Raw genomic sequence first — 25,552 nt, 5'->3', positions numbered from 1 at the left:
CCCGTAAAGCCTGAAACGTGTTTACCGTATTTTTTACGGTGAATTTCTGGCAACCGCAGCTTCCAGTTTTTTAACCAGAAATTTAACAGGATTGTTTTTACAGTGTAGAGTATGAGACTGGGATTTTGGCTAGTTCTGATTAATTGGGTGAAGGACTGGATGAGGTGATGCTTTCAGGGAAATACAGAGGGCTGAAATAAAACTAATGAAAACACCACATGAACAATTAATTTAACTTTGAGATAAGTTAATCACAGTTACAAATAAAGCCATAAAGGAGAGTACCCACCTTTTCTCCTTCCATTTAATTCATAAAGAATGATGAAATATTCTACACAGTTCACAAGTGCTCTTACTCCTCAGCCCAAATGGGTCTTTTGTTCACACTCTGTGCCTGGTGCATAATCATATACTGTATCATGCAAAAACTAATCAAATTCACAATGCTCTGTGATCTGAGGCCAGATTCACAAAAATCTTAAGACATTTCATAAAATAAACTATAAGAAGCAAAATATTCTTAACTTTTTTGTTACAAATTTAAATTACAAATAAAACATAGTAGTTAAGAAGAACTTTATTCTTCAGAATGTTTTGTGAAACCTGCCCCTTATCATACCAATCTGAGGTAAAGGGGAAAAACAACTTTACAAAGAATTTTTTAGGAAAAGTTCATGTTTCAAGCAATGATACAAAATTGTTCAACACGAATGAAACAATACATTTTTAATGCACTTTTTATAGAGCTGATACTCACACAGATGACCAGCATATGATTTTCAATGTAACTACAAATACACAGAAAACACAATATACATTACAGAATGTAACTGAACAAAATATAGTTTACAAAGGCAGGCAAGTGATAGCATGTGCCTAAATTCAATGCAGTTTAAAATTAGATTAGAATGATATTGGTGATAATTATGTCAAATAATAAAAGATAAAAAAAATATAAAAAAATGTGAGAAAGACACTTTTTTGGAATTGTGTTGGTATAGGATGATTAATCGCAACACATTCCAAGAAAGTAACCTGTTTTAACATATGTGCTCCCTGAGACCTACATACAGTACAGTAAATGCAAAATGAAGTACACGTCTTCTGTGTGACTTGTATTCCTGTTTGTACTGTATGTGTTACAGTATTTTTAATTTCAGTCTCATAATCATAATGCGCATTTTAAATAACAGGTTGCACAAAATGTGGTGTGAAATCAGCTCTGCAACAGTTAGTATTATTCTGCTCTTTTTGAAACAACTGTTGCTTTAAATAAGCTGATGTCTGTTGTGAATAGCACCGCTAAATAATTCAAAACTGATATTTAAACAATATTTAGGTGACATGACCAATGTTAGATTAACATCACAGGATGTGAGGGAGTGGACCGTCCCTGTTGGCTAATCAGCACTGGCACTCATACACACACCCCAAACACTCCATTCATTTCCCTACTGCTATCGAGAGATTGACAAGTCATGCAAAACAGAAAGGTAGCACAGATTTCCTGATATTTACTCCCAGGTTTCTTCCCAATTTGGAATGCCCAATTCCCACTACTTAGTAGGTCCTCGTGGTGGCGTGGTTACTCACCTCAATCCAGGTGGCGGAGGACAAGTCTCAGTTGCCTCCACTTCTGAGACTGTCAATCCACACATCTTATCACGTGGCTCGTTTGGCATGACACCGCGGAGACTCACAGCATGTGGAGGCTCATGCTACTCTCCGCGATCCACGCACAACTTACCACACGCCCCATTGAGAGCGAGAACCCCTAATCGTGACCATGAGGAGGTTACCCCATGTGACTCTGCCCTCCCTAGCAACCAGGTCAATTTGGTTGCTTAGGAGACCTGGCTGGAGTCACTCAGCATGCCCTAGTCCCAGGTTTTAAGGTAATCTTATGAGAAGGTAAGCGGTGTCCTTATTAGGACGCTTTGTTATTTGTTAGACCTACAATTCAAGTTAGACATTTACTGTAGATGAAAGAAAAGTGTAATTTAGACACTCAATGTATGCAGCCTGCCTATGTTCTGTAGTCCTATAAATTGGTTAATCCATTGTCACAGTTTGTACCTAATTTTAATATAAATTGAATACAGTTGAAACTTGGACCATGCAACCACATTATGGTTACATTAGACCCCTGACATTACAATTGTTTGTTAAGGCAAAATCACACTTAATCACACATGGTACGATCCATATACAATGTTATTACAAGACCAGCTAGTGATTAAACAAATAACATTATGTATAAAACAGTACATCCTTTACAAAAGTCTCTGTAAACAAAAAAAGGATATTGTCCATTTGTCTGGCAGCACCAAGATCAACAGGGGACTTATGTTGAGCCACTGTCTTAAGAACTCTGTAGGATATTTCCTTAAATGCAAGCCACAGATGCTACATACGTTTTCAGAGTGTCCTGTTTCCTCAGACTCCTCTCAAGGCAGCTTGCATTTAAGGTTAAAACACTAAGGATTGACCCTTATTGCTTATTGTGTCTCTAGCTGAAGCACACAGGGCCGATGGTGAACCCAAACTCGTGACCGCTGTTGCCAGAGATTCCTATGTCATGTAGAGGAAGCAGGTCCATACCCTCAAACTGAAACACAGACTCCCGTGGTCCAGGATCCACTTCCTTTGCAGACTGGTACACCAGACACAAACACACATGTTGGTGCAGCTATCCTTATGAGGACTCTCCATAGACATAATGATTTTTATACTGTACGAACTATAGATTCTATCCCCTACCCCTAATCCTAACCCTCACAAAAAACGTTCTGAATTTTTACATTAAAAAAAACATAGTTTACTATGTTTTTTAAGCAATTTGAATTATGACACTAGAAATATCCTCATAAACCACATTTATAACATAATACCCTTGTAATTACAGTTTTTAACCTAAAAAAATTGTCCTCGTAAACCACCAAAACCCAACTACACCAGCAATAGTGTTTTAAACTGATTGTTAACTTATAATACTTAAAAATCAATATCAAATTGAATCGATTCACTGTTGAATCAAACAACAAATCTATCAAGAAAATTTCTGAAGCATATTTGCTTATTTAGGACCATTACAATTTTCTGAATTGTGACATAATTTTTTCACCCACAAATGTCATTACTGTAATGCAGGGGGAAAATCCCATTGTCACTGCTGTGAAAAAAATAAAAAAATAAAATTATTTAAATTGTATTTATACATCATGGTAGTATTTGTTGTTCTAAATATAATTTATGCTGATTTTAATTGGGGGAAAAAATAATTGCATCTTTATAGAATTATTTTCATTATTGTATTATGATAATGAAAATGAGATTTTCTCGTATTGCAGTAATGAGAATTTGAAGGTAAAATGTGCTTAAGTGCCATGAAGATGTCACAAAACAAAATAATAACAATAGTAATAAAAAGAGGCTTAATTTTGGTAATTCATAATATAATAATATAATAATATGCTTTTTTCTTTTGATTTCTTGGTGAAATATGATGTCAGCATTTTTTTTTCGTGACTTTCACCCAACAGAATCTGAATAAAATAATCTGTTATTATGTTATGTAAGACACCACATACCACACAATCCTGTAGTGCTCCTAAATAGCTCTGCTTTACAGAATCAGTGAGGAACTGGACCTGTCGCTGTGTCTGGCCTAGTCTGTGACCAGGGTAACAGGAGTATGTTACTCTCTGTTCTGCTCTGTTGCTCTGAAGTCTTAGAAACCGCAGCTGCACCACACTGAGGGCTGGATACTCAAACTGACCAAGGACAGATAGAAGAGTTTAGATGGTAAAATCGGAGGATGTACTTTACTGTGTGCAATGATAGGACTTCATAAAACTGAACATTTAACAATGAAGGGCAATCATTTTTATTGGTAATAAAAACCATGTTATGAACCTGGACACTAAGATGTGCAAAATTACAAAGGTATTAAAGAAATCCAAAAGTTCACCCCAAAAAAATAAAAATAAAAATTGTGTCTACAATAATCTACACACTCATGTAGCTCAAAACCCATATGAATTATAATATTTTTATTTTACATTAAACACAAAAGTAGTTATTTAGCCGAATGTCCAGGCTATTATTTTTCCTTACAAAAAAGTGGATAAGTCTCATGATGATTTTTGTGAGGAACGGACCAAACTTTAACCAAAAATCTTCTAATTTTAATTTTTGTGTGAAATATCCCTTTTTCAGATGAGATTGCCTCTCCAAACCAAAAACTAAGAGAAACTTAGACTCAACAGGAAGTTAAAAGCTCTATAGAACATTTGAATAACTCACTTTAAAGCCTCCCTCCAGTGAACTTAACCAAAAGAATTTGCTGATATTCCCTGAGTCATTCAGCCAAGCCCTTGTAGGCAGCTGTGGAAAATAAAAGGAGGACAAGAATTACATTTTGGTTCTTCGAGAAAAAAAAACAAAAAAACAAAAATGTTTTTCTTTTACAAGAGACACAAGAGTATGGTAGGACATTACATGTGCATCTCTGGGGTGAAGGCAGGTCTCTGCTCCTGACTCTGAAAAATTACAGTAGACCAAAAGAGCATCTAAAGGACTGCCTTGGTTTGGGTCAATGTAGTAGAAACCTGTAATGCAAGTTATGGAAGTATTCATTTAGCAGATGCTTCTATACAAAACCACTCACAGTAGGTGCTTGAGGTGTTGAGAAGTATTTCTTTATGTGTGTAAATATGCGTTTTAAAAGCTTTTTTAAAAAAAAACAAAAAAAAAACGTAATAGCTTGATGAGCTGAGTTTTCTGTCATTTGTTGAGGTATTTCCTATGAAACAGGAAGTTTGTACTAACATTGTTTGGACATCCCAAAGGGCTCAAAGGACTTTTAAAATACCCAATAGGCTGTAGTTACATCATTGCCATGAACCATGATTTGCTACTTGCTCAGATGAAGGTGGTATTAGGGGGAAGAACATTTTCATTTTAGAAAGCATCTGATTAGAAAAAAATCTGTGTAGTGCAAGAAAAGTCTTTAATATTTTTGGTCCGTTTGACCGTTTCCCAGAAGAGAAAGACTATACTTTTTAAATGCATACATTTGCTAAAAGTGAATGTTTAAGAGTACCCTTACATGGCCTCAAAACAAACACATATGGACTTTCAGCCACAAAACTCTAATTCTGATTTCATGGGGTCTAAACTCCTAAGGCACAACCACTTTACATTCCAGAGAAAAAATACAACTGCTTTGCCTGAGATAAGGCATTTTTTTCTCAGATAGCACAAATCGGATCATGGGCTAGAACAAACAAACAGAAAAATGCTTATGTGTCTATGAGCACTTGAGGTTTCTCTGATGAAAGATTAGGCTCTAACCGCTGGTGTAGTTGGGATGGCACAGCCATAGCTCCAGACAGGTGGAGGCTGGGTGCTGCTTACTGCCGTCTGGAGGGTCCACAAGCAGGCGGATGTCATGGTACAGAGAGTCCAGCAGTGTCTGAATCAGAGGGTAATTGTGCTTGTCTAAATTATACATCAGGTCCTTTTGGAGAAGAAAAAAAATTAAGACAAAGTCAATTATTGTGCATTGCTATGAAGGGTTTGAGAATAAGGGAGAAGCATTCTGTCTGTAACATTGTGTCATTGCAATTGCTGAAGATACTGTAAATAGCACATATTTTATATAAATGCCTGAATCAGGAATGTAAAAACAGAAATGACTAAAAATATAAAAGGAACAAGATAACATAAAGTAACTGTATCAAAATATCAGCAATGCAAAGAAGTGACAAGGCCCATTACACACATTTAAGACAAATTACCTTGATCTGGGTCAGGTTCACAGAAAGACCTGGAGGCCCAGCTGGCCCCGGTGGGCCCTATCACAGACAAACAAACAAACAGAAGGTTGAAAGCAAAAATCCAACCTGCTCTCATAGTAGAATCTGTGCTGGTTCACTTTTAAAGTCTGATGAGGTGTGGCATTAGTTTCCTTTATCAATAATGCTAGAAAAACTGCTTACTGGGAAGCCCCTCCTTCCACGGGGTCCAGGAGGCCCTTGATATCCCTTAAGTCCCTAAGATTTACATGAGATATGCAATTAATGTACAAAATGTAACAACTTTTTTTGTTGTTGTTTTTTCTTCTTCGATTAAATGTGATTTAATCTGCTTGCATTGCCTTTAATCTGCATGCAGTTTTACTGAAGTAATCTGGGTAGACTAAAGAAGTATTTTCACACTCTGTTCAAAATTACATTTCATACCTTGTCTCCAAACAAGCCCTGCAGGGTGGAGGAGATAAAACAAATACAAGAATTATGAAAAGACCTTCATGCTCATTAAAAAAAAAAAAAAAAAAAAAAAAAACTCTGGCTGCGATAAAGCATTTCACTATCATTGCTTGTGTCATTAAAATGCTTCCATATCTTGAAAGGACAATGAGCATGTAAATTAATCTGCTGTGGAACTGTGAAGTTAATACAGTTTGAGCTATGGATTTAAATAATTAGTTTGCTCTTAGTTTGCTGAAAAGTAAAGTAAAAACTTTCATATTCACCGGTAGTCCAGGAATTCCTGGTGTCCCACTGGGTCCAGCAGGGCCGATATTCCCCTTATGGAAAAGAACATTTACTGTAAAAAATATTTTGTAATGTAACATCTACGGTAAATTAAATTAGTTTAATTGAAGTCAAAAATGTTTAAAATATGACTTAGTCAACATGACACATTAGGTCACATAAACAAAAGGAGTTTTAAGGTTCAGATCAGGTAGCAATAAGGTAACAATGGTATACAGTATATATTTATTAATTTAGCAGACACTTTTATCCACAGCAGGTTAAAGCATCACCGTTTGATGTGAAAAATGATATTAAAAACAAAATAAAGTTTAATGAGATATTGTAGATTCCTTTGACAAGTGCAATAAAACGGGGATTTTTTTATTTTATTTTTGGCTCTTACCTGCTCCCCCTTTGGTCCTGGAGGTCCAGGAGGCCCAAGAGGACCCACACTCCCCTAAAGAGTACAAACACTCAGATAAGAGTGACTAACATGGAGTAGAATATCTGAAAACTGAATGGGCAGTGGACTCCACAGTGGACTTATTGGGTCTCATGTGAAAAAAAATATTTACCTTTAAGCCATCTTTTCCTGGTGGACCAAGTGTCCCCTGATCCCCTTTCTCACCCTATAATGGGACATTTAAGGTATTAATATCATTAATTCATTTTTAAGGAACAAAATAAATACAAAAATGAATCATCCTGTCAGTGCACATACTAAAACATACCTCTGCTCCTTTGACACCTTGGTCCCCGGGCTCTCCTCTCGGCCCTGGCATTCCCTGTTAAGCAGAAGGCATCATGTTTAGTTCACGGTTCATGATTATAAAGACAATTTGGACCTTTCAGCTCTGAACATATGTAGCATATTTACCATACTTCCTCCCCATCCAGGAAGTCCCTTCTCTCCCTCAACTCCTCTCTCCCCCTATTAACAATCAAGAAGAAAATCCTTAACAGTTCATGCCATGGCATTCTAAAATTAAACATCATTTGTTTGATTGCAATGTAAGAGCTGTTTGTAAAAGACCTTTTCCCCTCTTGGTCCTCTGATCCCCCTCAACCCTGCCTTGCCTCTTTTACCCTTTAGATAAAAAAATACAAATAAAAAAAGTTTATCAATCATAATAACCACAATTCTCCATATATGTTTCCAATATAGTATATACCATTCTGAGGCTTTATTCATTACATAGATTCTATTAAACTATGTTTCCAAATCTCTGAGAAAAAGCAAAGGTTTTGAGGGAATATCACAATTTTACCCTCCGTCCAATGTGACCCATTTTTCCTGGTGCTCCATTTCCGCCATCATCTCCCTAAAAAAATACATCAATAAGCCAATTCTTTTTCAAATGGAAAGTGCAGATAAGTAAATCTGTATCCTGAATGCTACGTCTAACACCTGACAGTGTACTCACATCTGACAGCAAGGACACTGGAATAGAAGAAGTTTTATTTTTGAAACCAGAGAGGGATTAAGACAAAAAAGGACATCACAACCTTACCTTCTCTCCTTTCATGCCTTCCTTTCCTTTAAGTCCTGGCTTACCAATGCGACCCTGTAAAAATCAAAACTCATTTAAGTGCCTGACGATCAAGCTGCACTGCCGAGTTGAAACATAAAGGCAGAATTACAATAAAGTAAGCACAATAAAATTAGGAAGTGTCTTTTCAACAATGAGACACTGCTGTCTCCTTGTTGTAAAGATGTAAACATGTACTTTTGTCTTAAAAAAATAAGTTCAACCAATAATCAAAATTCTGTCATCATTCACTCTTCTTCATGTTATACCATATTATTTCTTCCATGGGAAACAAAAGGAGTTATTTTGCAGAATGGCCAAGCTGCTCTTTAACATACAATGAAGATAGATTGTGACTCAAATGGTTGAGCTCCAAAAAAGACAAAAAAGTAGGAATGTCATAAAATATTGATTCATTGATTATTGATCGACACCTTATTTTCTAGATATGTTTTTAAGGCATCTATATATTAACATTAGCGTCTTGCGTAATAGCTTTGGAAGACCAAAACGGGGTGATATAACATTTACTGTACTTAATACTGAATGTTGTGAATCTAGTCACCATACATACAAAAGTTACGAAGGTTTTTGTACTTCTTAAAGAATGAACAGAGTGCGTTTGCAGGTTAGTGTATAAAAATGGTGTAACTGTGCAAACTGAAAGATTAGAAATGGAGACGTTTATTATGCAATTTCTCTGTATGTAGCCTTGAGTAGGTTTCATTCAAGCTGTCAAACCACAAAAAGACATACTTGTAACTGAAAATACACTCTGTAGGCTATTTCAAAGATACAACTACACAATATATCATCCAGTAATGGCTAGAGTAAATAATCTATTGTAAAAGATGAGGCGAGGAGCAGTTTTTCCTTCTTCAGGTGAGGCTTTATTTTCCCCTCTTGGCGACACCATTTACAGTTTACCTTCACACACTAAACTGACACTAACACACACAGCTTTCATAAATAAACTTTCACTTCTAGAAAAATCCTTGCTCTGGCTCGGCTCTGTCATATCCAGTCTCTCTCTCAACTGAGTGTTGTGTCGCTCTATTTATGCCGCTCTCCCCGTGCTCACTGAAATTAGAGACAGGTGTTAGACATAATTTAGCTCAGGTGTAAGCGCCCTTACCACTTTCTCTCTCCAGAGAGATGCTTGACCACGCCCCCGCTGCCACATATCCCCACCGCCCGACTCAGGCCGGGGCGACATCCGGCCTGCCTACCACTCCCCCCCCATTCCTGGAAAGGAAGTCGGCGACAGCCATCTGCGCCCCCGGTCTGTGGACCACCTTGAACTTAAACGGCTGAAGAGCCAGATACCAACGGGTGATCCGGGCGTTAGCATCTTTCATGCGGTGGAGCCACTGGAGTGGGGCGTGATCCGAGCAGAGGGTGAAGGCCCGCCCCAGCAGGTAGTATCGGAGAGTGAGGACCACCCACTTGATGGCGAGACACTCCTTTTCCACGGTGCTGTACTTAGTTTCCCTTAACGAGAGCTTACGGCTAATGTACAGCACCGGGCGCTCCTCCCCCCTCCACCACCTGCGAAAGTACGGCCCCCAGCCCCCTGTCTGAAGCATCTGTCTGTAAAACAAAAGGGAGAGAGAAGTCAGGTGAATGTAACAGCGGCCCCCCGCAAAGTGCGGCTTTAACTTGCGTGAACGCCCGTTGACACTGCTCCGTCCACTGGACCGGATCTGGAGCTCCCTTTTTAGTGAGATCAGTCAGCGGGCTGGTGACGTCCGAATAATTAGGCACAAACCTTCTATAATAGCCAGCCAGCCCCAGGAACTGTCTCACCCCCTTTTTGGTCTTGGGTCTCGGGCAGGTCGCAATCGCCGCCGTCTTGTCAATTTGGGGACGCACCTGCCCATGGCCCAAGTGGAACCCCAGATACCGTACCTCCACCCGTCCAATCGCGCACTTCTACGGGTTCGCTGTGAGTCCCGCTCGGCGCAGCGATCTCAGAACCGCCCTCAGATGTTGCATATGCCGCTGCCAATCATTGCTATAAATGATGATGTCATCTAAATAGGCAGCGGCGTAAGCTGAATGCGGCCTGAGGATTCGGTCCATGAGACGCTGAAACGTAGCCGGGGCTCCAAACAAACCGAACGGAAGTGTCACAAATTGGTGTAATCCAAACGGTGTGGAGAAGGCGGTTTTCTCATGGGAAATTGGTGTCAAGGGGATCTGCCAATAACCCTTCGTCAAATCCAATGTCGAATAAAAACGAGCAGTGCCCAACCGATCGAGCAACTCATCAACGCGAGGCATTGGATATGCATCAAATTTAGACACTGCGTTGACTTTCCTGTAATCCACACAGAATCGCACAGACCCGTTGCTCTTAGGCACTAGAACAACTGAACTGGACCAATCGCTGTGGGATTCTTCTATTACCCCCATAACAAGCATCGCATCCAATTCTTCCCGAACAATTTTCTTTTTGTGTTCGGGTAGTCGATAGGGGCGGCTACGTACCACCACCCCCGGCTCGGTCTCGATGTGGTGATGGATGAGGTTTGTACGTCCCGGTAGAGGGGAGAACACATCTGCAAACTCCTGTTGCAACTTAGCAACCTCCGCGAGTTGGCTCGGTGAGAGGTGGTCTCCGCAAGTGACCGGGGTGAACTGTTTATGTTTTGAACTCACCTCCGGTCCGAGCTCCGCCTTCTCGGGAACCACCGTAGCCAACGTCACGGGGACCGCCTCCCTCCACAATTTTAGGAGATTGAGGTGGTATATTTGACGTGCGTCCCCTCTATCAGTTCGTTTAACCTCATAATCGAGATCTCCCACTCGTCGTGTGACCTCAAAGGGTCCTTGCCACTTGGCGAGTAATTTAGAGCTCGATGTGGGAAGCAATACAAGCACTTTATCTCCCGGTGCAAATTCCCTTAGCTGAGCTCCCGTCATACAGTCGGCGCTGTCGTTCTTGAGCTTGGAGCAAATTCTCCTGTGTTAGTTGCCCCAAGGTGTGGAGTTTTGCTCTAAGATCAAGAACGTACTGAATTTCATTTTTACTGTTGGAAGGTCCTTCCTCCCAGGCCTCTCGCATTACATCAAGCACGCCGCGTGGGTGTCGCCCATACAGCAGCTCGAATGGGGAGAAGCTAGTGGAGGCTTGCGGGACCTCTCGTACTGCAAATAACAGGGGGTCGAGCCATTTATCCCAATTTCTAGAATCATCGTGCACGAACTTATGAATCATGTTTTTGAGGGTTTTATTAAATCATTCCACCAGGCCATCCGTTTGAGGAAGGTATACACTGGTGCGAATCGATTTCATATTTAATAACTTGTACAGTTCGCGTAGTGTTCGTGACATAAATGTTGTGCCTTGATCGGTGAGGATTTCTTTCGGAATCCCCACCCGGGAGATTATTTTGAAGAGTGCCTCCGCAACACTGCGTGCTGAGATGTTGCGAAGAGGCACTGCTTCCGGATATCGCGTTGCATAGTCCACTAGGACCAATACAAAGCGATGTCCGCGTGCTGACCGTTCTAATGGCCCGACGAGGTCCATTCCAATTCTCTCAAAGGGGACCTCGATCAGAGGGAGAGGGCGCAATGGCGCTTTTGGGGTGGCCGGTGGATTAACCAGCTGGCATTCGCGGCGTGCCGCACACCACCTGCGGACATCGCCGCCAATGCCCGGCCAATAGAAACGGGCTATTAGACGGTTCAGTGTTTTCCTTTCTCCTAGATGACCTGCCATGGGATTATAATGAGCCGCCTGGAATACCATTTCCCGACGGCTCCTTGGAATCAAAAGTTGGGTTGTATCCTCTTTGTGGAGTGTCCTGTGTCACTCGATACAACCGCTCATTTATAATTGCAAAATAGGGGTATGAAAGTGCGATGTCAGGCTGGAGTCGTTGACCATCGATGACACTCACTTGGTCAAAGGCGTGTTTGAGGGTTTCGTCTCGCGACTGCTCCAAAGGGAAATCCCCGTCAGGGAATTCCCTGAGAAGGGGAGGGGCTGCAGCCTCTCCCCCTCTCTCGTCATCATGACGTGGAGCTGTCGAGGACGGCCCCGGCTCCGCCTCCCCTGCCAGAGCATCGCACATCACACATCTCCCTATTTTCACACAGGACCCATCCGCGCAAATTCCCTTTAATAAAACTCTAAAATCAGGCTAATCAGTCCCCAAAATCAGCGGATGGGTGAGGCGGGAACTAACCGCAGCCTCCACTCTATGCTTTTTCCCCCGAAATTTAATTGTCAGGGTCACCACCGGATACTTGTGAATATCCCCGTGTACACACTTCACCTTCACCGTTTTGGATGTGACCAATGCCTCGGGTTGAACCAGGCGTTGGTGGATAGTGGTTTGATTACACCCGGTATCCACCAACGCTTGGTGAGTACCCCCCTTGATACTTACCGTATCCGGTACGCTCCGGCCCGGTCGGGGGCAGCCTGTGGGAGGTCAGAGACCCGCACCAACATCCCCAGCTCCATCAGAGGGCACTGATCTCGGAAGTGGCTCGGGTCTCCGCACCTCCAGCAGGCCGGCCCAGGCGCTACGCCCGCACTTGCGTCGGCGGGCGCCCCCCCCCTGAGGGGGAAGCGGTGGGACATTGGAGTAGGGGAAGGTGTCGCCTCCCACACCCGGGGAACTGGTCTCAGGGGCTGAGTTCCCCCTCGTCTGCGTGGGGCAGGAACGGGACCTGGAGAGAGAGCAGACGAGAGAGAGAGAGGGGAGGGGGAAGAAACAGAGGGAGGAGAGAAAACGTAGGAGGGATCTTCCGCCCTCGGGATCGCCACCATGTGGTCCTCTGCAAGTCGGATGGCTTCCTCCAACGATGCCGGGCGGTGGCACTGGACCCACTCCGCCGTCCCTTTTGGCAGTCGAACTATAAACTGTTCCAGTACCACCTGGTCGATAATTCCCTGGACGTCGCGATCCCCCGCTAGCAGCCATCTTCGGCAGGCGTCACGGAGCCGCTGGGCAAAGGCAAACGGGCAAACTCCGGAGTGCGACCAACCCATTGCAAGATGGCTCTTTTTAGATCTCCGTAGGCCAGGAGGCTCGACGCTGGCAGTTGTTGAGCCGCGAGCTGGACTTCCCCGGACAATAGTGGGATCAATCGGGCTGCCCATTGGCCGAGCGGCCAGCCCCAGATCTCGGCGTCTGTAATGCTGGCGGGGGTAACGGCGTGGGTGTGTCCGGGGTCACGACTGAGGATGCCCCCTGGCCGAGGAGGCTCCGGATTGGCTGCCGGTCCTCGGCTTGAGCATGCATGAGCTCGACAAACCTTGATCTTGTCGGAGCTCAAGAAGCGTTTGTTGGTGGTTCTGATGTAGGCTGGTGAGGGCTTGGAGGATCTCCGCCAACTGGGAGGACTCTACGGGACGACCTCCATCCATCTTCGACCCAAACTTCAATCCCGGGTTTCGGCACCTGTGTAAAAGATGAGGCGAGGAGCAGTTTTTCCTTCTTCAGGTGAGGCTTTATTTTCCCCTCTTGGCGACACCACTTTACAGTTTACCTTCACACACTAAACTGACAATAACACACACAGCTTTCATAAATAAACTTTCACTACTAGAAAAATCCTTGCTCTGGCTCGGCTCTGTTGTATCCAGTCTCTCTCTCGACTGAGTGTTGTGTCGCTCTATTTATGCCGCTCTCCCCGTGCTCACTGAAATTAGAGACAGGTGTTAGACATAATTCAGCTCAGGTGTAAGCGCCCTTACTTTCTCTCTCCGGAGAGATGCTTGACCACGCCCCCGCTGCCACATCTATGTCCTTTGATAATGATTTGGCTGGAATTTAATGGTGGCACTGCAGAATTTTGAGCAACCTCCGAAGTCATAGCTGGGCGCTGCTGTCAGATGCCAAGAGGTGGCGGAGATGTGCGTACATTCAAAGAAAACAATTGTTTCTAATTTTAGAATGTGCCATGTGGTCCGGTCAATGCATGCCTACGTCAGAGTTGAAATGCTTTCAACTTTGGTCACATGACGAAGTGTCACTATCACAACTCCTTGCGTTTTCCCTCTCCGTCCTTCCAACGTGTCATCGCCATTAAAATCATTGCATTCGCTGCATTCTGTAACTCTAGTGTGTAAGCGCCCTAAGTTGCCGTGCTGCTCACATTTTACCAAAGTTGTGTTGATAAATATGTATGAAGAGACAAAGACTATTTTGAAACGAGTAGCCCTATTTATATCCAACGATACAATAAAAATGACGATATATCAATAATCATCAGGAAACATTTCTGATTAATGATGTGTGAAAAAGGTATCAATCCCAAGCCTATAAAAAAGCTCCATAAAAGTGGTCCATACAACTTGTGCACTATATTCTAAGTGTTCTGAAGCCAAAAAACAGCTTTGTGTGAGGAACAAACTGAAACTGAGTCATATTATCTGAAAATCTAAAACCACTTTATCCCTCAAATATCATTGATGCTTGCGTTCCAATCAAAACATTCAAACACATCACGATCGATCACAAGATGCACAAGAACTGATGATGTTTGACAATAAGGTCGAACCTCACACATCATGTTCCAATGAAGAAAGAAAATAAAGGTTTGGAATGACATTAGGGTGAGTAAACAATGACAAAATTTAGATTTCTAGGTGATCCATTCCTTCAGTAAGCACTGACCTCAGCTCCTGGTGGACCTGGTGAGCCCCTTGCCCCTGCCTCACCTGCTGTGCCCTGGGGTGTTAGATTCCAATTGATATAATAGTGTTAATCAATCACTGCAAACTAACTGTACCACAGTACATATGTATATGTAGCAAAAACCCAAAGGTCAGAGCATCTGATTGAACAACTTTTTAAAAGAAAAAGTCTTGATTATAATTGTCTGTACCTCTAAACCAGGCAGTCCCGGTGGTCCCTGTATGCCTTGATGCCCATTTGGTCCCTAAAGAAAGAGATGCCTTTATTTTGAACATGTAGTGGGTTTAAAGTTTGTTTTTGTTTGTTTTTTTAAGAAGAAGCAATCATCTCAGATGATCATCACAGAAAAGTCCATTACATATTCACCTCCATCCCTGGTTCTCCTTTATCTCCTGGATCTCCTTTCTCCCCTCCAGGTCCAGGGAGACCTTTAGAGCCCAAAGCCCCCTCTAGACCAACCGGGCCAACTCCACCCTATGGGCCAAGATAAGAACATAAATAAGCTACGGTAGATAAAATATATTTGTTATTCGCCATTGTTCCTGTTGTTTCTGACAGACACCACTGCTTTGTTAAATGATAACACTCCATAAGAGTAGAACATTTTATTTTACCATTATAATTGGCTTATAGTACAGAACAGCTTTACATTTAACTGTGAAGTGTTAAATAATTTGGGCAATAAATGTAAAGCTAAGCTAAGGGAGGAAGGTAAATCCAGAAGAGCTTTACCTGTGTCCCACCTTTGCCTGTGTCACCTATCACACCTTTGGGACCTGGACTTCCCTAATTTAGAGCACAAACATAGAGTGAAGATAAGCAAAATGTTAAAAACATATTCATAAGTGTACACATCCAAAGAAATCCATTACAATATAACAAAGAAATTGTCCATATTATGTGATTTTTTCAGAATGTATTAACAGGTATAAACGTGTTTTTAAGTGGATAAGAACCTTTGGTCCAGCATTTCCTGGCTCACCAGGTAAACCATTGGGCCCAGCTTCTCCCTAAAAGAGAAGCTGAGTGTTAGACCAAGACAAAAATTTAAACAATTTCCCAAGACACTTGATAAGTGCATTCAAACATGGTACCTTGCTTCCAGGAGGTCCATCTAGCCCCACCAGTCCTGCATGACCTGGTCCACCCTGAAAAACAATCAAACAGACATTTTATCATCACACTTGACATTATTTAAATCATTCTCTTGTGAAATACTCATATGTCAATCAGATCATTGAGTATGATGGTCAACTCTAGTACAAGAAAACTGATATCACTCACCTCTACACCTTTCAGACCAGCATTTCCAACCCCACCCATGAAACCAGGCTCCCCCTGACACAAAAATGATCAAACACATTCGATAAACATTGCAACAAAAATTACACCGTAACAATAAAAACAACATATTTCAACTGCAGTATAAAAACATAAACTTCAGATTCTTTATTTCAATAACATTTATTTCAACATTTATTAAAAAAATTATGCAATATAGCATAAATAGAAAAACAATATTGTGAAATGCTTATCTGTACTCACCTGCAGTCCAGTCTGGCCCTTGGCTCCCTTGAGCCCCTTTTCTCCCTGTTTCCCCACATCTCCCCATGGCCCCTCTATACCAGTAAAGCCCAGTGGCCCAATATTACCCTGAGAAAAAACAAAACAACAATTAATGCTGCATGAATTTAGTTTACTGGTGATGTATTCATATTTCAATTCAATTCAGTTTTCTAAATTCACACTATGGGTATAAAAGGTGAATTACCTTTTCTCCTTTAGGGCCGGGGTCACCAGCAATACCAACTAGACCAGTGTCACCCTTTATCAAAAGTAGAACAGCAAAATTACTCTTTTATAAAATGGCATATTACACAAGACAGATGGACTTTGTTTAGGAAAATTGTACAGACATTAAATAATACAAATATTATTTTCCTCACCTCACTGCCTGCTGGGCCTGGTGGACCCATTAGACCTTTAGCACCAGAAGGGCCAATGTCTCCTTTTTGTCCCTGAACACCAAACATTCCACTGGAACCTTTGTCCCCCTGACAGGCCAAAAAAAAACCCAACACTAATATAACCTTTATCAAAAGGTTAGGAAAAGCATAAATGTTAATTTTGCCAAGCAACCATTATTAATAACAATGTTTTTAACCATTAAAAAATTCTGTCACCTGACCTTATCACCTTTCCTTCCAGAAGAACCCTCCACACCTGCTGGACCAGGTGGACCCTGAAAAAAAATGTAATCAACTTAATAAGAAACTACATGACTTGGGGCCCTATTTAAAGAGCGCTAGTGCTAAGTGCAGCACTATGCCATAAGTTATATGCGCAAAGTCAATGGGCATTGGCATGAAGTTTTGGTATTTTCGTGCAAGCATGCACTAAGTCTATGCGCAAGTGGGTTTGGCCAAATCACGTGTGCAACACGCAAATGGGCTGGATCAAGTGCAATTTAATTCTGAGGTTCTTCTCTGGGTTTTCCACCATCTGCATCCTATTATAAAGTCCATACCCTCTCAAGCACCAGCAACATAAACAAAGACAGCACATTCATAAGAGGTTGTAAGTGTAATTGACTGTATGCAATGAATTTGAAGAAATGTACGTTCTTTTGTGCATTAACTGCGTTCTTGACAAATGTCTTGCATATTTCTATGACAGTGACATGCTCTTTTTATACACATAGAAAATGTGATTTACTTCAGTATTTGGATGTACGCTCCATTAAATTATAGAGAATGTAAGTATTATTAATCATTTTCATCTACTGATACACAAATCATGGCTAGTATTAACAGTAATTGTATCGGGATTCAGGACGCACTTCACTTCTACCGGTCAATTTTGATTTAACATTTTTTTTTTTTAAATTCAATGAAAATGTATTCAAACACGAAAAAATTAAACCAAAAAATAAAATAAAATAAAAAAATGTCTAAATTCAAATTACACTTCAAACTAAATTAAAATATAATCAAAATAACGAAGTGGCCAAAAAAATCGTATATAACGACCTTCCCAAATCCAAACATTTTACCTTCTTCAACTTCTTTTGCAGTGACTTAAAAATCACTCGATAACAAGTGGAAAAATGCCAATACAAATTAGATCATAAATACAATTGTAAATATAAACATAATAATAATAATAATAATAATAATAATTTTAATGAATATTATTATTAATAATATTAAAATATTATTATTATTATTGAAAAAAATAAACCATGATCTAAAGATAATTTAACACAAATCTCATAAATATTTGTTTCATAAAGAGGCCACAACAGAGATTCCACTGTATATTCAGAGTTTAGACATGAACTTGGATCTCCAAACTGCAATTGCAAGCTCTGAGTTAAGACATGGTTTTCACATTTCTTAGCGCAATAACCTATTTCTCAGGAAAATAACAAATTGCGTTTTGCGTCACGTCATTAACATATAATACACCCACTCTCGTGAAAATTGGATAAGACGTTGTGCACAGCCGTTGCTCCTAGCACTGTGCTTTACGCACTCACGAAAATAGAGCCCTAGATGTTATTAAAGACCCAAATGGCTTGACAAGTGCTATTTCCTATTAACCCTATAATGATGTGTGTATCAAATATGATACACGTTTGACGGCTCCTGTTTCACTCTCTGTTCAAGCTGTCAAGCCAAAACACCTATGGTATGTAAGTTTCACATATTTATGGCATCATCTAGTGGTTATTTGTGAAAAAAAAAAAGTTGTTTCAGTGTTTATATCAATCTATTTAAAATGGCGGCAGAGTTGTGCGAAAAGTGACTCTTATGTTGGGATAAATGACAGCTTATTTTAATAAAGTAAAAGTGACAGTAACGATTATATTGTTACTGGTATTTTAAAATGAGTATTTGCCGAATATAAGCAACTTGTGCTTGGTTAAATTTTTATTGGAAAAGCCAGCTGAAATCCATATGTATCAAATATGATACAACAGGCTTTTGAGGTATATCTCTCAATCACCATTACATTCTATTCATGCCCACCACAAAAAAAAAAAAAAAAAAAAAGATCACAGAGCTTTGAAAATTCTGGCATATACTTTTAATAAGATATATTTAAATTGTGAACTAATATTTTCTATTGTCATATATGCAGTCTGCTCAGTCATTATAAAGATCTCATTATTTTACATTACAAGCTATTATGATGTCATCTTACCATAAGTTCCTGAGACCCAGCAAAAAAAGTTTTACAATTTCCCTTTTTAAAAAGTCAATATAGTGTTTAGTGCATAAAATAAATATGATAAAAATTGTTTATTGAAAAAAACTTTTATTGTATATAAAAAATATTGTATTTGATGTGCTGAATTGAACTGTGATACATTTCAGTCCATATTTATAGACCAAGGAGAGGAAGCTGTCATGGCCAAACTCTCAAACATTTGGTAAAAATGTCCTACACAAAAAAGAATTGCTGGGCCTCAGAAGGATAATAACCTTTAAAGCCTAATGTATCAAATATTATACATAAAAACCAACAACAAAAACATGAGCAATATATATATATTTTTTCCCAATTTCTTTTTATAGTTTGTCTAATGGTACTAAACACAGTTTAATGTCAAAAAATTTGAATTTTCTGACAATTCTTTCATATGTCAGGCTCTACAGGGTTAATACAGGAAGTTGGGGCGAGACATATCAAAGGGTATGGTATTAGTGGGTGGGATATTTGTCAGGGTTTGTGTAGGGATGAGGCAAGAGAGAGGATCCAAATGCAGAACTTTTAATGATCAGCAAACAGAAGGAGGTAACTCAATGAAGAAGGTAAACATAAACTCAACAGCAGTATGCTGGCTTACAACACTCTACAAAGAAACAAGTACCAACCAAGGCACAAGAGGGCATATATGCACACAAGGGCTAACAAGACGATGAGGAACACCTGTAATACATTTAGGGCAAAGGACAGGAAGATAGACATAACAGAGGAACAACTTCAAACTAAAAATCTATTGGGGGAAAACAGGAATGACGTGACAATATTCTTATTCAAGAGAGCATTTTATAGGCCAGAAACTTCTATATGGCAAGTGCAAGACCATTAATATCAACTGTCATTACCAGTAATATTTTTGGTCCGTTATCCCAGAGGATATATACCATAAACTAAATGTGTATATTTGCTATATTTTTTACTTTAAGCAAATACGTGGCCTTAAAGCACAGATTAAACACCAAAAAACTTAAATGTTATTCTAAGGATATAATGGTATGTTTATCTGTGCAATCTAACCTGTGGTCCTTCCAATCCGAGAGGCCCATCATCTCCAGGGGGGCCCATAATTCCCTGTACATTTAAAGAAAATTGTAGTCATTTCATAATTAAGCTTTTATGCAAGCACGATTCTCTAAAAGTCTCAATCTCTCATTACTCTAATCACCTTCTCTCCTTTCACCCCAGCTGCACCTGGCATCCCATCTGCCCCCTGAGGACCCTGAAGAAAGAAATTAAGCTATTTTAATCTCATGTCTTTCAATGTCCTTCATGTAATGAACCTCTTAAAATCAATCATCATGAACGGAAGGGAGGGTTATCACTTACTGGAATCCCCGGGGGCCCATTGGGTCCAGTTTCCCCTGAGGGTCCTTTACTTCCACGGGGTCCTGGTTTTCCAATGACCCCACTGACACCCTGAAGTCCTGGAGGACCCTATAGTAGACAATTAATCATATCAAATCAGTTTTAAAATGTATCATTTAAAATTAACAGTGAAATAAAGATATAATTTAATTGCTGTGAAAGAGCTGATTGTGTGCTCACACATGGTCCATCTGTTCCCTGAGGCCCGGGATCTCCCTGACGGCCCTACAAAGATGTAATACATTGTTGACAATTTAAGGGAATAAATAGAGCACTTTAGATTGTAACATTTTATGAGAAATCAAACTCCACTGAACCAGAAAGGTCACAACAAGATCTTCTTTTTTGACATTTTATATTTTCTTTTTATTTTGAGTAGTGGTAAATATACCTGTGGTCCTGGTAGGCCTTTTTCTCCTACTGGACCAGGGGGACCCTAAATTATACACATAAAGGTTGCGAATATTAGTCATCACAACACACAAATGAAACAGTATTACAGCAGTGGCACCTGAACTACATTTTTCCTGAACATGGTTCCTGAAATCTAATCCTAACTGATCTTAATCTTGTTACAAAACAATTATATTTATGATCTGCTTGATTTAAGATCAATGTGGTTGCAACAGATCCCTTAGATACTTACTGGGGGTCCAGGCTTGCCAACAGGTCCAGGAGGCCCTCTTTGACCTGGCTTTCCCTATGAGAAAGACAAATTTCTTAATTTACTGAACTGTATCTGAAGTTACTACTCATGATAATCTTTTTTAGGTGACTGGATTTGCATAATACAATCACATATTGTTGTTTTTGTGTGATGGATAAAGTTAAAGGAAGTGATTTGTTATTACTCTCTCTCCACTGTGGCCTGGTCTTCCTCTAATGCCCATGTTTCCTGGGAAACCCTTTGAGAGAACATGCACAGAGTAAGCTGGCCATATCAAAACATCAACCTCATGCATCAGTCTCCTCATTGTCTCTATAAAAGCCCTGTAGAAGGGTTACTTACATACATGCCAACAGGGCCCTGTGGTCCCTCGGCTCCTGTCTTTCCAGTGAAACCCTGTGAGAGATAAACACACACAAACACATCAAGAAAATTCATCAGTACATGAACAGTCTGAGAGCACACAAACAAACAAATAAGAAACATACCCTCTCTCCCTGTGGTCCTGGACTACCCATGGGCCCTTCTAGTCCAGGAGGACCCTGTCATCGAAACAAATATTAATCCCTAGAGATAAATTTTGTTTTTTTCATGTTCAAAATCGATGAAACTAATGTGTTGGCCTAATGACTTAACTTAATAAACTCCTCTCTGCTCATGAATAGGCAAAATTAATCACACAGACATTGCAATTGAAGATTAAAAACAAGCAAATAGCGGTGTAACATGACTCTGAAGTGGGTAAAAAAAAAATTAAAAAGACATTTTTAGATTTAAGTCTATACCTTTTACAGTTGCCATACAGCACATACAGTATGCCATGTCCAATTTATATATTTGAAACTTATGTTGTATGGTATATGGTTAAGATAAATGATAGTGCTACTAGTAATTACACTTTAGATTTCTTTGTTTCTTTTGTGTACATTTTCTATTAGATACTGTAAATACAGATGCAGATCAAACCTTACTCTTTTGAGTGACTGAAAAAGTATAAAAAGAAAAAGTACTTTTACAGGGTCAAAAGTTGTGTTGTTAAACAGCTCAGACACAACAGTAGCTGCTAAGCTGATCTATGTTTGTAAATATGCCTTGTAGTCTGTACAGTTTCTTCAGCATCCCATAAGCTTATAACCTTTTCTTTTGAGAATGCAAGACTGCTTAAAAGGTCAAGAGTCTAGTTACAAGGCAAGTTACACAAACAACAGCTGATTCAAAGACCTAAATATGCTTTGATCGTTATTTTGTCTGTGCTCCTCTGTTTGTACGAGAGTGTGAGTGTTGTCATGCATACAGTATATGTGTATAGATGTATTTGAGTGAATAAAAGATGATTTATGAGGTGAAAGTGATCACAGATTAGTCCTGAAAATCCATAGTGCTTTGCTTTGAGGAGGCAGTGGGTGCTTCAAATGTACATCCTCTTAAATCCTCTAAAATGTGCATCCTCTTTTCTTTTCCTTGCTTCCATTCCTTGCATCCTAGCTCCACCTTGCATCCTTACGAAACGAGGAAGGGATGCAAGGAAAGGAAATGAGGACAGAGGAATCGAAGCAACCTCAACCTCAGATGTCACTTCATTTACATTTACATTTACATTTATTCATTTGGCAGACGCTTTTATCCAAAGCGACTTACAAAAGAGGAAAACATAAGCGAATCATCTTAGGAGACAGTGGTATGAAAAGTGCTGTATTACAAAGTATCACTATCATCATAATAGTATTTTTAATGACTGGTTAAGTGCTCATGGAAGCGCCGCTTTTATGCAGCTGCGTAAAACCTCGGAACGCTTGCAGTTATGTTGTTGAAATTGATTAGTTAATATATTAATCTTTAGAATAAAAGATTCACTGTTGAAGTATGTGATAATCTTTGGTTTATTTGAACTGCGAAGCTGAAATATGAATTAAAACAGTTGCGCCAGATGTGAAGGGGGAGGAGAATTTATGCGTGCATCAAGTGCTTCAACAAAAAAGACTTCCGGACAGGATCCACCTGTGCATCCCCACTTAAACCTCCATGATAAGCTTCCTCTGTCCTCCGTCCTTGCCTCCTTGTGGTGCAGTAAGAGAATTGATATTTCTTTAATGATGGCAGACTTTGATCGGTTTCCAGGTCATGGGCTCGAGGACGGAGGAGCGAGGATATGAGGAAGCATCAATAAGGGCATTGAGAAGCACCCAAATTCTTCCAGCAGGAAGGGGATACAGCATTCTGTTTCATTCCTACTGACCCCCAGAGGCAGTGTTATGTCCTAGTGGATTATCGCCACACCAGCCATTCTTAATGTGATTTCCGCTTAGCGTTTTTTAATATTTTGTATTACATCCACTTGGAGAATCCGTTTGATTTGAAGTCATTATTTGTGCATTTCCAAATAAGGTATTCAGGCACAGCTAGTAAACTCTAAAATAATTTTAAAGACATGTAAGTGGCATTGAGAGGGAATAGGGAAGAAAACTCACCATAGACCCTGGTTGTCCTTTCTGACCAGGTTCTCCAAGAATACCTTGCAATCCCTAAGGTTTGAGAAATCAACCAAGATTGAGAAACCTCAAAAGACTGTGTGTTCAAGTGTGTAGCAGAGTGTGAAGTATATTTTTCTGCTGCCACCATTGATCATTACTCTCACTGCCTACTGCATTTTACTGGAGTCATTTATGGCTGGTGGGGTGCAAATGAAACTTTGACAAGCAGCACAAAACACTGCTGCCCATTAAACTCCAGCAAAAGGCTTCATTTATTTGTATAACCTCTTTATGATTCATAAAAGGCGTAGCCCATTTTCTATAAGATGTGATCTTAGTTTTTATTTTATCAGGAGCAGGAGTTCTGCATCAGGACTGCACTCTGTGCTCATTTCACTGCCAAAAACTACTCTTTTTAAGGCAAATAGTATGTTAAAAAAAGTTAGTTAGAGGTGTTCAACATAAAAGCTTAGCAATGATGTCTAAATAATTTCAGCCCAATGGCTAAAGAATGCACTACTAACAATATAAAAACAATATAATCTTTAAAACCATTGGTTGGTGGGCTGCTCTGCAAAGAGTACTGAACCCACCATTGGTCCTTTACTTCCTGTATTACCGAGAAGGCCTTGCAGTCCCTGGAGCACAAGAAAAAACATTGAGAATTTTGGACTTATTACAGATCGTAACTTTTTTACTGTCACATGCAACATGAAATGACGGTTAAAATAATCTCCCGAAGAAACACTGACAAAAAGTACCATGGTACCGTCACTGTACTTTTTGTACAATTAGAACTATTTAAACCATTCTGTTTTATTTACTGGCACACCTGGAGGACTATTTTTAGAATTATTTCAACTTTTGGCATTTACAACATAAACTGTATAATACTCTATTTTAAAAATGATATTCTAGTAGTGTCATCTTTTAAACAAATGATGAGTTAACTGGAACATGCCCTTCATTTGAGATGACATGCTTTTACAAAAGTGACCATTACTATTAATTAATGGGTAATGAATGTTTAAAAGTGAATATTAAAAATTTAAAATTAGAATGGAACAGCTAATCATGTAACATTTTCACGTCCTCTCACAATAGCCTCTGTCTTAAATTTACAGCACTGTACATGCAGAAATGTAAAAATTATGTTTTTACAGTTATCATGGTATTAGAATATAGAATGGGAACCTGTGTACCAGGCTTTCCTTCAGCTCCGACAGGTCCTGGTGGGCCAGGAAAACCCTACAATAAACACCAACAGTACTGACATCATCAACATTCTACACAAAATACTTACTTAATCTGAGGTGGTAAGGATTCTGTCTGTGTGTATTTCTTAGTAATGGACACTTACAGGAGGTCCAGGCATGCCAGTGTGACCCCTCTGCCCTGTTCGACCCTTAAAATGAGACATGCATTTAGACTTCATTAAAAAACAAAATCACAACGCTCAGCTAGGCATGTACTTTGATTGTAATACTATAAAGCTAATAGACCTTATTCACAGCAGTGCACAGTAGCACCATCTTTCATTCTTTTTAACAGGAATGAAAATGAAGCTGTGAAGGATAGACTTACCATCTCTTCAATGGCACATATGGTATAAAGCTGTATAAAGCTCCAAGATCCCATTCGATTTTCCACAACTCATGTTGTCTGGAGTTTTTTTTTGTGGACTGAATGTTGGAAAGATATTTTTTTCAATGATTTGTCTGTGGAATGATCCAAAAACACTTTAAACTGCAGTATAGCCAATTGAAGAGACTATACTGTACATCTGTCCCTCACAGCCTCGTTGTCATTACCATCAAAAATCAAATATGCCGCTATCAATAAGGTCTAGACCTGTAATATATGACAGCATAACTATTATGATAAAATATGATAAATAGAAGTGTGTTACCTTTAGGCCTCTGGGACCAGGCTTTCCAGGGAGGCCTTCAAAACCTCTGCTCCCCTTCAGTAAAATTGAATATTTCACATGAGTGATATTGGTAAAGTAATCTCAAATTATAATCTACTAAAGATTTCATAATTTGAGACA

The 25,552-nt window shown here is 39.8% G+C and overlaps 1 protein-coding gene across 1 annotated transcript in view; it reads right to left on the bottom strand.

The window, feature by feature from the left end:
- Window positions 1-352: 352 nt before the first annotated feature.
- LOC127430574 (collagen alpha-1(I) chain-like) overlaps window positions 353-25,552 on the bottom strand; it is a 96,453-nt gene continuing 71,253 nt past the window's right edge. Inside the window, exons 28-68 of the mRNA XM_051680423.1 lie at window positions 25,412-25,465; window positions 24,863-24,907; window positions 24,697-24,750; window positions 24,096-24,140; window positions 23,500-23,553; window positions 21,520-21,573; window positions 21,374-21,427; window positions 21,216-21,269; window positions 21,011-21,064; window positions 20,756-20,800; window positions 20,545-20,589; window positions 20,326-20,433; window positions 20,165-20,218; window positions 20,017-20,070; window positions 16,919-16,972; window positions 16,677-16,784; window positions 16,502-16,555; window positions 16,276-16,383; window positions 16,015-16,068; window positions 15,825-15,878; window positions 15,687-15,740; window positions 15,463-15,516; window positions 15,097-15,204; window positions 14,921-14,974; window positions 14,710-14,763; window positions 8,054-8,107; window positions 7,811-7,864; window positions 7,576-7,629; window positions 7,420-7,473; window positions 7,274-7,327; window positions 7,118-7,171; window positions 6,946-6,999; window positions 6,539-6,592; window positions 6,246-6,263; window positions 6,003-6,056; window positions 5,802-5,858; window positions 5,356-5,521; window positions 4,501-4,610; window positions 4,306-4,386; window positions 3,591-3,773; window positions 353-2,653 (exon numbers count right to left, since the gene is read on the bottom strand). Coding sequence (XP_051536383.1) covers window positions 2,510-2,653; window positions 3,591-3,773; window positions 4,306-4,386; window positions 4,501-4,610; window positions 5,356-5,521; window positions 5,802-5,858; window positions 6,003-6,056; window positions 6,246-6,263; window positions 6,539-6,592; window positions 6,946-6,999; window positions 7,118-7,171; window positions 7,274-7,327; window positions 7,420-7,473; window positions 7,576-7,629; window positions 7,811-7,864; window positions 8,054-8,107; window positions 14,710-14,763; window positions 14,921-14,974; window positions 15,097-15,204; window positions 15,463-15,516; window positions 15,687-15,740; window positions 15,825-15,878; window positions 16,015-16,068; window positions 16,276-16,383; window positions 16,502-16,555; window positions 16,677-16,784; window positions 16,919-16,972; window positions 20,017-20,070; window positions 20,165-20,218; window positions 20,326-20,433; window positions 20,545-20,589; window positions 20,756-20,800; window positions 21,011-21,064; window positions 21,216-21,269; window positions 21,374-21,427; window positions 21,520-21,573; window positions 23,500-23,553; window positions 24,096-24,140; window positions 24,697-24,750; window positions 24,863-24,907; window positions 25,412-25,465 — 2,775 coding nt within the window. The 3' untranslated portion in view covers window positions 353-2,509. The remainder of the gene's footprint in view (window positions 2,654-3,590; window positions 3,774-4,305; window positions 4,387-4,500; window positions 4,611-5,355; window positions 5,522-5,801; window positions 5,859-6,002; window positions 6,057-6,245; window positions 6,264-6,538; window positions 6,593-6,945; window positions 7,000-7,117; window positions 7,172-7,273; window positions 7,328-7,419; window positions 7,474-7,575; window positions 7,630-7,810; window positions 7,865-8,053; window positions 8,108-14,709; window positions 14,764-14,920; window positions 14,975-15,096; window positions 15,205-15,462; window positions 15,517-15,686; window positions 15,741-15,824; window positions 15,879-16,014; window positions 16,069-16,275; window positions 16,384-16,501; window positions 16,556-16,676; window positions 16,785-16,918; window positions 16,973-20,016; window positions 20,071-20,164; window positions 20,219-20,325; window positions 20,434-20,544; window positions 20,590-20,755; window positions 20,801-21,010; window positions 21,065-21,215; window positions 21,270-21,373; window positions 21,428-21,519; window positions 21,574-23,499; window positions 23,554-24,095; window positions 24,141-24,696; window positions 24,751-24,862; window positions 24,908-25,411; window positions 25,466-25,552) is intronic.

The sequence above is a fragment of the Myxocyprinus asiaticus genome, chromosome 40, assembly GCF_019703515.2.
Source record: "Myxocyprinus asiaticus isolate MX2 ecotype Aquarium Trade chromosome 40, UBuf_Myxa_2, whole genome shotgun sequence".
In the NCBI taxonomy this organism is placed as follows: Eukaryota; Metazoa; Chordata; class Actinopteri; order Cypriniformes; family Catostomidae; genus Myxocyprinus; species Myxocyprinus asiaticus.
Note: the sequence above shows the minus strand (reverse complement) of the source record. Positions and strands in the feature narration are given on the sequence as shown.